We start from the raw sequence: 14,706 nt of genomic DNA on the forward strand, positions 1-14,706 counted from the left end.
ATTGTAAATTAATGCATATAATTGCAGCACAATATTTATATATTAGTAGTGGTGGCAATTAAGGGGCTATGCTGGGGCAGTAGCCCCCACTTTTTGGCCCCGCACTACGGTTTCTTAATGCTAAGCTTTGTCTACCAATAAAAGTAAAGTCTCCTTACACTCCCCCACTCTTGGCACCCAAAGGCCATTCTGCATATTAGCATTAACCAATATTTTGAACAACTTCTATTTGTTAGTTTTTGAGTATTGGCATTAGTAGAATGAGGAAAAGTATAGCATCAGTCCTAAAAATACAACAAAGTGTTGCTTAATGAATCCCATGATATCAGCAGTGAATTTTCCAGGTTTGAATCCTAGCCTGGACATACATATTCCTTTGTGAGTCCTCCTTTATCAATTTTGTCCTAGGACTGTTCATCCTCCATGTTGTGATTAGCCAAAATTGCCCAAAAGTGAAGAACCAATGCTGCAAATATCTTTCTATGACATGCATGGGTATAACCATTACCTGAAAATATGACTCTTTTTCAAGACGATCCATGAGAAGTTCAAAAGACTCCATGGAAACTTCTGGAAGACCATCGTTTGTTCTTCTCTCGTTGATTATGTTCAACCAAGCACAATCTTCTTCGTCCATGTCATATTCAATTTCTGCATCCAGTTCGTCTGGGGTTCTCTCTATAAACCTGAAAAAAATCACCAATCATGTAGCTGCAGTATTGGAAAACAGATGTATGATGATTCACATAGTTTAAATGCTATGTCGATTTACAGTTTACAAAAACCACAAGTGAACACATGAACAAAATTTTTGTCCCTAAACTTCCTGCCTGCATCACCAGTACATGCATGATTTCTTCTCTTAAGTAAAACCAGAAAAGTTCAGATCTCATGCATGAAATGGATGAAGAAATGGCTACACTATTCTTGGTCTGCGGATAATATTATTTATTCGTAGCATGAAGGGTTGATGTGTAAGTAGTTTTGACTGTGTCGAGAAAGAGTTAGTTGCAAGTTTATAAAATGAACAAATCAAAGTAAAATGTTGACTGATTAGACTGCAAAATTTTCCATAAATTAGGGCCATACTAGATTGAAATTATCATCAATTGTATCTAAAAATCCTAGAAGTTATGCAGGATGCATACTTTTCAATAATTTTAAACCAGTATTGAATTGAGAAATGATAGCCATTTTAATATTCGCACTATGTTAACCAATGAGTATTAAAACGAAAAAAAAAAAACTTTGCTCAGGGTACCTACAATTTCATAAAAACAAAATTCCCTGATTTTACCAGTTTTCCAGTCCCAAGAATAAAAATTTCACAGATCAAATCATTAGGGAAATGCAGAAATGCACATGAACATGTCTGGAAGAAGGTTAGGTGACCACTTAAGTTTTAGAATATTACTTTCACATGAAAAGGTGATAATGTGAAGGGAAACTAAATGAGCAATTGACCGATGGATAGATGAAGGAAATTTCTAATACTTGAAATGTATTGATTAATGATTGACAAAGAATTATTTTTTCTATGAATCCATAACAATAGTAGTGCAAATAATACATATTTATGGTAAAATATAGTAATAAATTAGTCGATAAATATCTACAACCCCCCCCCCCCCCTAAATATCAATAGCCACTTACTGTAGTATGTTTCTACATGATAAAATAATTCAAAACGAGACCGGATTTCCCAGACTATTAAATAAACAATTTCTACTCGTAACCTTTAGTGCCCGGGCAGTTGATATTTCTACCAGCAGCGAGCAGCAACAATTAACATGGCATATCTTGAAAACTACATACAATATTTCAGTTCTGTCTTTTTTTTATCTTTAGTATACATATACTATACAAAAGCATACACATGGACTGCCCACGGTGGCTCTGTCGGTAACGCATCTCACTACCATGCTAAACGTCCCAGGTTCTATCCCCGGCCGGTTCAAATCTGGGAACTTTTCTAACGTTGGAAGCAGCCCCGGTGCCCACCCAGCATCGGATAACATGGGTACCTGGGGGGAAACCCTGAGGGGTAAAGGCGGTCAGGGGCGTGATACTAATCACATCACCCCCTACTCACGACTGGATCAAGAAAGTGTGGGGCGTTACCCCCTACACGCCTTCATGGCGTGGTGCTAAGCACAGGGGAGCACTTTACCTTTTTTTTTTTTTTCCTTTTGTAGTATACATATGAAGGTATGACATACTCAATTACAAAACAATACATCTATTCATAATTGGGGAAAACAGAGACGCGGTAGTATATAAATACGGAGAAAACTAGTACTCACTTTTATCCGCGAAGCTGTTTTTTCTTCTTTTTTGATTAATTTCAGTGGCCACTGCCACCATCCTCGTTGGAACTTGCTGCAACAGTACAGCAAGTTCTAACGAGGATGGTGGCAGTGGCCACTGAAATTAATCGAAAGAGAAGAAAAAACAGCTTCGCGGATAAAAGTGAGTACTAGTTTTCTCCGTATTAATACATCTATTGTTGCTACTATTAACAAGTGAAGTTTGAAAAAGTCCTGTTTCCCTTTGTTACTGCCATATTATTATGTAATAGATTTCTAAAAGTGGCTATAACTTGCACACTACTGCATCTTTTTGAAAAAAATAAATTCTACAAGTAAGAATGAGTAAAGAGCAACACTTTAAGCAATGCCCAACAATTAACGTTTCGGGAGGGGGGGGATGCGGTGGAAAAGGTTTAAAGTTCGTAATTTTTCGAGTTTCTCAGTAAAAGTAAATCTCCCGACTTTTCCATGATTTCCAGTGATAAACACCCTGCATATACACTGATATGGCATAATCCCAGTGGAAATATTTTGTATAAACCTTACAAATATTCTGTCCAAATTGAATTGTTCTTCCCAGCCCCATTCAAAATTTGAACTTTTTCGGGTTCCTGTAGTGGTTATACTAGCAGTTAGCACTAATGGCAAGGTTCTGAGGATACAAAATATGCATGTTTTTAACCTCCCTACCTAACTATTATGAAAGCTCAACTAGATTTTGGAGCAGCGCACATTATTGAATCCTTTACAATTTGAAAGAAAAAGTAATTCCAGCCAACTCACCTAATGTAAGAATTTGGTCTTTCTGGTGCATCTTCAATATCATAATTGTCGATGCACTTGAAGCATGGCTCGGGGAGCTTCAACACTTTTTCCTCTGTGTTTTCCTTGGTGTTCTTGCTAGCGTCAAGAGAATGCTTTGAAGACTTGTGTGATGGTGTCTTGATCTGTTCTGGCTGCACTATTTCCTCGGTGCCTGGGGGAAGCGATGCTTCATAATCTTCCTATAAAGGAGAGAAGCAACAGCAATTGTTTAAAATGTTTATAATAATGAATTATTTACAAATTACAATTACATTTTCTCTTTAATCCATTATTCCTATCCCCTTATTGTACTGATTGGCCAATATGAAATTTACCAATAGCAACAATGGATATAATATTGCAAACACTTCTAGAAGATCAAAAATGCTGGCCCCAGTGGCAGAGTTGTTAGCACATCGCGTTATGATGCCCGGGGTCCCAGGTTCAAATCCTGCCCTGGGCATGGTTGTTTGCGAGTGTCCATTCATCGCATATTAGGCAAAAAGTGGCACAAAACTGAAGTAAAATAAAGCAAATCAATCAAATCAAATGAAGATCACAAATTGTTCATTAACCCCCTTAATTAATTTAAGTGTACAAGTAGCTTCAATGGGTTTTACCTTTAGTAAAGAAACTTCATATTTAGATATTTACTTTATAAAACTAGAACACATGAGTTATACACATATAATCATTAAAATAACAGCAGAAATTTGCACAAAATTACAGGCTATTTATGGATATATTGGATCAGTAAAATAATTAATGACTTTAACCTTTGGTGGATGGCTGGTTTCAAACTTGAAAACTACAGATGATCATTCAGTTCTGTCTTTTTGTTCTATTTTGTTTACTCTATTTTGATATATCCTGTACAATAATTCATACATAAAGGTTTGTTTGTATTTTGTTAATTTACATCAATTTCCTGCCACTTTTGACTTGCTGATACTTAGATGTAAGTGGTGAAGGGACACTCACAAAGAACACCCATGGCCAGGCTGGGATTCAGACCCAGGAACTCCTGTGGCTAGATTGAAAGTTGACCACTTAACACATTTTGCCACCGACCCAGCATAAAAGGGTTGTTTGTTGTTTAAATGTGATGATACATTTTTAGGACTTCCTCAAGCATGAGTAAGAGCTTTCTCTTGCTGCACAAGTGAAGAAGATCTAAGGGAAGAAGTTTCCATAATCACAGACACGAGAATGGGTACACAGTGAATCAACTCTCAACATGGTGCAGCAAAGCAGAGTTGCAGGTTTGACATCCAAACCATCACAAGCATCAATGAACTGTTCCTTCTGCCCCCAAACTTGGAATGTAAGTTTGAGCATCTAGATTGTAAGACATGAGTATTACCAACTACAGGGCTCTTCATGGTCAAGTCGTCCATGGCGTGGCAGCTAGCGCACCAGGCAGTGAGGGCAGGGTGTATCTGCCAGCATTTAGGCCCACAACTGACCTTGGCAATGGATGTGTCAGTGCTTCAGTATCCAGAGAGCTGGTGTTTTTGAAGTGTTAAGGTTCTATCAGGTGTTTCACATTATTTCTTTTAATTTACGTATTACTTGTGCTTCTCTGCAGTCTAATAATGCCACGCTACACATACAATTTAAAACAATGAATTTTTATGTACATGTCTCCAAATGTTATCTGACCGCCCTAAAAGATTTCTAAGTCCAGAAATCATTAATTTGGCAACATAGCTCTTGAGCACCAGCAGAGAGTAGTCAACTGTACTACAGGCCCCTCTACAAGGCGACAAACACTGTGGTGAAAGATTTACATTATTGTTTAAAACATGTAGTCAGAAACTATACTCATCTAACATATTAATAGAGAACAAAATGGAAAACTTAAGTGTGATGAATAATTTTAGAGAATACTTGCAATTCGGCATGTTAAAATTGGAATCAGAGAAACTGTTGTGAGGTTGGAAACACTGCCCTTGCTAGTTGTTCACCTGAAGGAACTGGCTGTCAAGTTTGAACACAAAGGGACATAATTACAAATAGTTTATATAAAATAAATATAAGAAGGGCTTGCAAAGTACAGTGCAATGAGCGAAAATGTAAAATGCTCACAATTTGAAGCAAAAATGTGTTCATCACATAGAAAAGTGGCAGCAGAGTCATTGATGCGTTTCAAGACGTTCGCTGCCAGCGATGTTGTAGAGCAGTTGGTAAAGTACTGGTGTCAAATTTCTCTTCTTTCGTAGGAATGAAAGGTCATGTATTTTTTCTAATTTGTTTTTGTAAGTATTCCATTGAGATACAATGAGTATGGAGTTTAGGAATAGTTGAATAATTGTGTTTCAGAATGTTCGCAATAATCAATTTAGTGAAGAATTCCACGAATGTTTCCATTTGCTCAACGAATTTGTGGTCTCTCCTTCTTTTTGGCATTAAGGCAATTTAAGGCACTTTTGGCAATTCAGGAATTATATTTATTTCAAAGCACTAATTTTCCACTCGATCTAGGCATGCTAGATGTGAAAATTCTGCAATTATTTTCAAACTAATTTGCACAACATATCCTTCATTATTATTAGCATTCACTCTAAGCAATTCCTTTTATTTTCTTTAAAAGAGCAATAGGAACTTTCATCAATTTTAATCGAAAAATACTCAAATTGCTGTGTTGTCATAATCCAACAGAAGGTATATGCTCAAACAAAGACTAGGGCTCGGAAGTTGATGAAAAATCATCATCTTTTCTGTTCCTGTTTGTGACTGTCTTCTACATCGACAAAAAACAGTATTTACTATATTTATACTATATTTACTGTATAGACTATAGCTACTCAGTGCGCAAAGGATGAGCAGAGCTATTCAGTGTGCAAAGGATGAGCAGAGCTATTCAGTGCGAAAAGGATGAGCAGAGCTATTCGGTGTGCAAAGGATGAGCAGAGCTATTCAGTGCACAAAGGATGAGCAGAGCTATTCAGTGTGCAAAGGATGAGCAGAGCTATTCAGTGCACAACGGATGAGCAGACTATTACTGAATTTAAAAATTTAATTCCATGTCCTCAGCGCTCAACTGATTTCCATAATATTACATAACTTACGTTGCAAGAAATTAAAGAGCACAATTTATCTTCATAAATATTATTTCACTTTAAATCATTCGATAAAAACTCATTTTGTGATATTTAACTCAAGACATTTAAGTCAATCTTCTTACATATAACAAAAATTAATCTAAATCAACAACTTAAAACAAATATCGACATTGATACAGCATTCTTAATCACAATGGTTCCCTGTTAATTTTATAAACTTGTACACAATAGAAATAAAGTCAATACTGTTATTTGTGGATGTAGAAGACAGTCACATAGTTCCCCCCCCCACTCTCTATAGAAAACGACGTGAGAGATCGAAGATTTTATGATCACCCTGTATGCTATCTAAAATATGCAGATCACAAGGAGTTTTCTCAAGACATAAAATTATGGGTCAGATTATGAGGCACACATACGTGAAACAATACTTGGTAGTAGCCTTGCAGATCCCAATCTCCTCCTTGGCTAAACTACTTAATATAAATAAAATACTATATGTACAGTCATAACACGACTCTTCAGTACATTAATTATTGAATTATTACACATTCAATAGACAACTTGCCTCCAATTATCATTATTTGATCCCTATATATAACTTCATTAATATTGATTTATTGAACATGCCTGATTCCTGCATAACATTTAGATATACATCAATATGTGACAAGTTAACTAATGAGCATTCATGTTCCACACAGAGGCAGTGTTCGAAAAATTGCGAACAAATTTAGGGAAACAGGGTCTGTTCTTGATAAGAAGCAAAGGGTGAAACAGCATGTGCTTACGAAGAAATACTAGATGAAGTTGGAGCACAATTGGAAAATACTCCTCACAAATCCATCTGGTGCATTGCACAAGAAACACACATTTCCATGACGTCTCCGTGGCGAGCTACAAAGCTTCTAAACCTGAAGCCATACATTAGAAGAATTGGAAGAAAACATCAGGAGAGAAAGTGAAGGAATTGCGAAAGCGAAACTGAAGGAATTTCGGAATAAAAACTGATACATGTTAGTTAAAATTTCCTCAAAGGGTGCCGTAAATGTGTGGATGCAGGATGACAACAAGGTACATGGTCATTTTAATTGTAACTGTCAATGTAAAAGCTTATTTCATTACATAGTTGGCAGTTTGAATTATGTGGACGTTGCATCCAGTTTACCGGAAAACGTGCTCTCAATGCCCCGCACGTTAGCCACTGATCCATGGACAACTCGACTGTGAAAAGCATTGTATATTATTCTATTCAGGAGCTTATACCATTTCTCAATGCAAATAATCCATAAGCAAGTATTTTTTTAAAAAAAATATATATATATTGATGTAACTCCAAGTTAAGCTAAGTTTTAACTTGTGGATCACATTTTGGTCTTTCAAAGTACTGTATACATTACACATGAAGAACATTTTCAATAAGTGTCCTCAGATCTTACCTTTGATATTACTTCGAGTGGTTCATAGATGCTTACTCTCTGTATCCGACCACCAATATCAAATTCAACCATTTTCTGTGCTTCAGCATATGTCAACCCTTCTCTCGCTGGAACACCGAGAAGATCTGACGTTGATGGAAACTGCCGAGACTGGTTTGGGTGTCCTTTCTTCTTCCTTGCTGAAACTAATTCAAGGATTTATTAACACTATTAAGCCTCGTTTCCATGTTTAATGAAACACTCACATTAGCATCTTGGTATGAGCCAAAGTAGTAAATCTGTCCCCCCCCCAAAAAAAAACACAATTGATTACCTTAGGATTTGCACTTTCACTTGTCTCCTATGCATGTTTCCATGCAAAAACAGACAACTTACAGGCCATTCGGTTTAGCTTGAGCTCTGGCCTTCAGCTGCACAGAAGCCTGCTGTCAGTATGACAATGCGAGTTTTCCGCCTTAACAATTATCTATATCCAAAACCTGACTTCAAGGGGTATTCGGTACTTACTGGTGTCTGCATTAAGTTTTTGTTTTTTAAAGCGACAGTTTGAGAAGGTGATAGTTCAAGGAAAAGAATGACAGAGGATTCCTTGTGTCGGTGAAACACCCATTTATTAAGCCCCCCCAGCCAATGAGGCATCCCCCCTCTCCTCCCTTTCCTCTCGAAAGGGGAGGAGGCAGAGTACCACGAGTAAGGTGATTGTTTGTTGACCTGTGTTGCTTAGGATGTTTTAACACTTTCCGGTCGGGAATCAGAAGATGTGATGCAAGCCGAGAAAAACACCCAATCAGGTCACCAATCGGCTAGGATATGATTGCCGTATGTCCATTACGTTTAAATTTATTTGCCCGAACCATATGCGATTATCATTGCACACGCTTGGAGATAGTTATATTTTTTGCCACCAGAGAGCATCTTATGCTGGTTGGGTAAAGGCTTACCATTATTTTGTTTTATTTTTTGATAACGTGCACAGTGCGTGTTTATGCTGATTTTTCAAAAATACATAATTTTTTCAATAAATATTGCAAATGTGTAAATTATAAAAATGTAACATCTAATTGAATTATCTATTAGAACAGAATCTAAGCATTCATTTGATATATAACACATTGTGATATCATTAATAGTGTATCTTTCTGGATTTTTTAAAAAATGCCCTAAAACGTCTGTCCACATGTAAAAGACGCGTGAAAACCATCCAACCGGAAAGTGTTAATTCAACGGAAGCTGAGATGAAAACTGGAAAGAATATTGGAGAAAGCAAAGTGATTCACGGTCAGAGGAGAGAAATAATCTCAACGTGCATAAGTTTATGAAGAAAGAAGATGACAGTGGTTTTTCGTTGAATGTTAAGCAAGTGCAAAGACATGTTTTCGCAGCTACTGGTGTGCCAGTATGAACTTTGAAATGCAACTTAAACGAAAATGATCGCACCATGGTAACTGGGAAGGGATTAGTACAAACCATGCAGAAGAAAGAACATGCTGTGGACCAATTTAACAAGTGTGGTATTCGTACAACAATTTACGAATTTGACGATCATGAAGGACAGTGCCCTACTTTAGATTCATAATTTTTTTCTTTTTTTTATATAAAAAAAAGAGACAACAGCATAGCATATAGCCTTTGACAGTTCAATCTCTAGTGGAATTGTAACTTGTGCGAATTGCAACACTGCTCCTATGAGTCATGTGACATCATCTGCAGACGACAAACATTTCCCACTTTGCGCATGCCAGAGCTCAGGCTAAACCGAATGCACTGTACATGCATAGTCACTTGTGTAATCTACTTTTCATTATGTAATTCCTCAGAGATTAATAGTTTCTGCTTTAAAAATACACCTCATTTACAGCATTCTCAAAAACCTCCTCATTCTCTTGTTCAACTTGTAGCAATCAGAATTGTTACCTAACATAATATGAGGTAGTTATTGTGTGAGTTAGTGTTATTAAAATTTATATTTTACTTTCTTCACATTTTCTTCAAGAATGTACAATAAGTGCTCACTGTGATTTTCATAAAATGTCATAATTATCACTGTAAACAAATATTTTATCAGGTTTATGTCTATCCATGGAAGAGGCAGAAACTATTTTCATGCAAATTTAATGCTATTAAAATAATTAAGTTTTCCTCAACAATGTGCAATAAGCCATCCATTCTCAAGTTACCTTTAATGGGAATTATTTTTCCATGATGAGCATTAGGGTTTGTCTCATGCACATAGTCATTCTATTGATGCTCTGGTAAATTAAATATGTATTTCTCCTCAAACAATGACGCTGTTACTGTACAGTTCACAGTTGTTAGGTCAGGTCTAGTTAGTAAGCCGCTTATGTCAAATTATAATGCATAAATACAGAGTGAGCCATGAAAAAGTATCCCCCAGACTGAAATGAGAAAGTGGATAATGTATAACTAGTACTTTAGACTTGAAATCAAGGAGTCCCAAGTTCATAATGGAGGCACATTGCACAGTGGTTTGGATGCCTCTTTTACACTGTAGATCCAACTGTGCACAAAGAGGACTTAAAACAAAAATTCAAACAAATGACAATAATTATTTTTCTAAAATTTTGGTAACATACTTGTCATAAGAGGTGTTGAATATGGTTCCCATTTAAATGAACAATGCACTGTAAATGCTGCAATGGGGTACTGTGGACCTAGGCTACATATTCATAGCCACCCAGTATATCATAAAACGAAGGTAACAATAATCTGGATTTGTTTATGTATTTATTACTTTATGTTACTTTTCTGACTCTTTACACTAGTTGGGAAAATGTAGATTAACAATAGTTAGATCAAATTTAAGAATGCAAACACTCAACACATTCATCCACTGAAGTGGTAAGAATATCTTGAAAATAAATTTAAAAGCAAAATTATATTACCTGGTGTCACACGTTGAGGAGAAGGTGTATTGTTCTGAGGTGAACTATGGTCATAGTTGCACAAATGGTACTGAAGCCCACACAAGCTTTTGTAGATCTTTCCACACTCTTGGATCGGACATTCGTATGGTGGTTTGGATGATGATGCACGAAGATTTTTCAAATATTGATATACATCAAAATCCAATCCCATTTCTGATGAATTAACTGATAGCACAGTTTGATCACCTATAATTGATATAATAATTAATTTCTTGTATTGTAATCAAATAAGTAACAGACTAATTTGGCAAGAGAGCTAGAAGAACCAGCATGGACTTCTTTTTTTAAGGAACAGTCTGATTATTTCACCACAAAAAAAAAAAAAAAAAATCAGTCTGAATAGCTATCTAAAGAAACTTGAAGAGGGAAAACCTTTGTCATCAAAGAATGAGAAATAATAATTGTTAAACTAATCTGAATTATTAACCTACGGTAACAGTTTAGTATATCGGAAACACATTTCTTCATTTTTACAGAAGAAACTACTTACGGAAATGAGCTTGTCTAAAGTTTACAACGTTCGTCGAGGTATTTTCTTTCATCGTGGAATAACAGTTGGGCTGAAAAGTTCGTAGGCTAACATAGTAAAAAATATTTTTTTGACAAAATTCGATTTTATTATTCAATACAGTTGCCTTCGAGGGCGATACAACGATTATAGCGGTCATACAATTTTTCGATTCCATTTTTATAGTACGATTTCTCTTTAGCCTCAAAATAGGCCTCAGTTTCGGCGATTACCTCTTCATCAGTGCTAAATTTCTTTCCAGCGAGCATTCTTTTAAGGTCTGCAAACAGGAAAAAGTCACTGGGGGTCAGATCTGGAGAATATGGTGGATGGGGAAGCAATTTTATTACGGTCGAATATCGCTAAACATTGCTCGAATCATCAAAACGTTGTTGCTTTTGATCGATTGTGAGCACGCGCGCCACCCATTTTGCACACAGCTTTCGCATGTTCAAATATTCATGCACAATATGTCCAACACGTTCCTTTGATATTTTTAAAGTCTCAGCTATCTCGATCAACTTCACTTTACGATCATTTAAAATTATTTTGTGGACTTTTTTTTTATGTTTTCGTCGGTAACAGCCTCTTTGGGGGGCGTCCACTGCGTGCATCGTCTTTGATGCTCATTTCGCCTCGTTTAAATTTAGCAAACCACTTCTCAACGGTTGATTTTCCTGGTGCAGAGTCCGAATAATGTTTATCAAGCCAAGCCTTGGCTTCAACAGTATTTTTTTCGCCAAAAAGCAATGCTTTATTAACACACAAAATTCTTTTTTATCCATTTTTTCACAATAACAAAAGCTGCTTCACTCACAATGCTATATCTCACAAACTAATTATTCGGCAGCTGTGAAATTTAGACATGTATCTTTTGAAGGTTAGTACTAAGTAAAAATCACATGGATTTAATTCTAGTAACGCCATCTATGAGTCAGCCTACGAACTTTTCAGCCCAACTGTTATATTTGAATGGGAAATCATGTATTTTTCAAGACCTCTTTCTCACCGATGCACAATTGCCATTGTTTTCATTTGCCTCCCGTACCTAAACTGGATGCAGCGTACGTTTCACAAGTAACCCCCTGTCAATGTTTCCAACCCTTTTTTTTCACTATGCTTGCCTAACCTAATCGGAAATGGTTCGTGGGGCTATCCACCAGCTACCCGTCCATAATGTACAATTTCCACCGATGACGAACACGATAGTAACTATTTTTCCATGAAGAAGGTTGGAAACACTTCATACCCACAACATGAGTCAAGATGTGGCGGCCATATTGTGTTTTACAGAAGCGAAGAAAGGAATGAAAAATCACTCTGTATGTTAAAAATTGTGTTTGTTTACATGTAAAAAGCATAATGGCACCTTGAACTATGTTCCACAATACACAATTGGTAAGTACGAACCATGCGAAACACAAAATATCAGATTTTAATGTGTTTCCGATATAATAAACTGTTACCCTCCAACCTATTAACTTCCTCTACAAGTTTCCAGTATTCTAAAACACTCCCTAATACTAGAGAAAACTTGACAAAATTCATTAAACATTCGAAACTGTACCACAAAATATATTGTGTTGTTTTTCCTTTGAAGGACTCTTAAAATTTTCAAGTTAGTAAGCCACACGAGTTTAGCAATTTGTATGGTGCATGTTCCCATACAACAAATATGGTGTGTTAAAATACCATTCTGTGTGTGTGACAACATTAAAATAGGAAATTTCAATATAAAACCATGTGAATCTCTAAAATATCTCGGTATGCACCTAGATAAAAGTTTATCCTTTTCACAACATGTAAAAAGAATGTGTTCACGCGCAGCACCTAAAATCAAGCAGTTTCAATTTGTCTGCAAATATGTACACCTTGCCCACAAATTAGCGTTCTACAAAGCATTTATTAGGCCGTTACTTGAATACTGTTCCTCTGTACTTTATGGGATTAATAGAAATAACACCACGAAACTAGAGAAAATGCAAATTTGGGCTATTCGTAGCATAAGAAATACAGCGCACACGACCTCACGTGCAAGCAGAGAAGAACTCCAATTACCCACGCTGGAATCCAGACGAAAATATGCATTTCTACTAAAAATTCACCAGGCAATTAACAAGCACCACCACTTATTAAAGGACAAAGTAATGATATCTAGTAATATAAATTATCCCAATCTGCGATCCAACAACACCAACAGTATCCGAGTACCAAAATGTAACAAGGCAAGATACGGATCAAAATCCCTGTCATCACTGGCAAGTAAAGCGTGGAATCAACTGCCTGTAAATTGCAGAAAGGAGAGAAATTTGGCCACATTTAAACAACAGATTAGGACATTAATTTATGAATACTGACACTGTGCCTATTCTACCTCATTTCTTCCTTCATAAAACGTAGCTGCAAAAAATGTTTATTTTAGTCTATTTCTTATATTTTTCAATTATATAAATTTATAATATTCCATTGTATGTATACTTATAAACAAATAGCACAACTGTATATTAATTCATGTAGGGCAAAAAGCTGTTTTTGTTGTTCGGAATCAATGTAAAAAAAATGTAAGCTTAATTGTAACCCTACTTTAATAATAATAAATAAGGTATAATTTAACAATACAGGGAATTTCTCCAATTCGTTTGAATTTTCGGTTACTTACTAATTTGGGTCTCCTAATCACGAATCTGCACTTAAAATTTGGCGCTCACGTATAAATTTCGCGCTTATTTGGGGGCAGGTGAATCCGGCCAATTTCTAACATGCCCTTAACAGGGAGTCTATAGATATAGGCGGGTAGCCGGAGCGGAGCGGAGGCGGGGCCGCGATAGCGGTTGGGGGCGGTAAGTCGATTACCCCAGGGGCGGAGCCCGGAACCGGCGGGAAATTCGGAAATCGAGGGTGTGGAAATAAGAACTTAATTTCGATTATTTTGCTATTTCCAGGTGTGAGCGCCAAATTTTGACTGCAGATTCGTGATTAGGGGGCCAAAATTAGTGAGTATGCCGAATTTCAAACAAAATGGAGAAATTCCCTGTATTGTAAAATCGCTCCATAAATAATAATAATAATATAAATAATAACTATCCATGTTTGTAAAGTAACTCTTTTTTGGTTTAACATACAGGTAGAATCTGTTTTGCAAAAATCAAATGAAGGTAAGCCTAAATTTAAGACCAATGGATAAGTTATTATGTCATAATTCGGAGCATAGTTGTACATTAGTAATATTTAATACGTTTTAGTGCATCCACTATCTCTAAAACTTACTCTGCAAAGCAGCATTCATTTCCGATATGTGGAAAGTTTTTTTTACTGTAGTCCACTTCACAAATGTTTGGGTACGATTAGTTCGTCGCAGTTTCCAATATTCGTTATTACATACATGTAGATGCTTAAAGATAATTAACGTGTAAACTTTATGGTAAAATGAGTTCCAACGAATGCCGTTCTACGGGCTATATTCTCAAAAGATGAATTCGAAACCTTGTCAACCTGTATTTCGATATCTACGAATAAACTGCCTATACCGCATGTTGTACAAATGAAGAATGTTTCATGTATGGTAATTCACAAGCTTCTTTAGCCTATCTAAATTTTTAAATGCGTTATTTGCAGCGCTGAAAAGTGTTTTGTATG

General features: G+C 36.2%; 1 protein-coding gene across 1 annotated transcript in view; it reads right to left on the reverse strand.

The window, feature by feature from the left end:
• The window catches only part of LOC146002151 (peregrin-like), a 67,221-nt gene extending 52,515 nt beyond the window's left edge, over positions 1-14,706 (reverse strand). The window contains exons 1-5 of the mRNA XM_083139870.1: positions 14,338-14,706; positions 10,521-10,748; positions 7,618-7,802; positions 3,093-3,313; positions 509-686 (exon numbers count right to left, since the gene is read on the reverse strand). Coding sequence (XP_082995996.1) covers positions 509-686; positions 3,093-3,313; positions 7,618-7,802; positions 10,521-10,748; positions 14,338-14,356 — 831 coding nt within the window. The 5' untranslated portion in view covers positions 14,357-14,706. The remainder of the gene's footprint in view (positions 1-508; positions 687-3,092; positions 3,314-7,617; positions 7,803-10,520; positions 10,749-14,337) is intronic.

Source organism: Lepisma saccharinum, chromosome 18 (genome assembly GCF_977018435.1).
Source record: "Lepisma saccharinum chromosome 18, izLepSacc3.1, whole genome shotgun sequence".
Taxonomy (NCBI): domain Eukaryota; kingdom Metazoa; phylum Arthropoda; class Insecta; order Zygentoma; family Lepismatidae; genus Lepisma; species Lepisma saccharinum.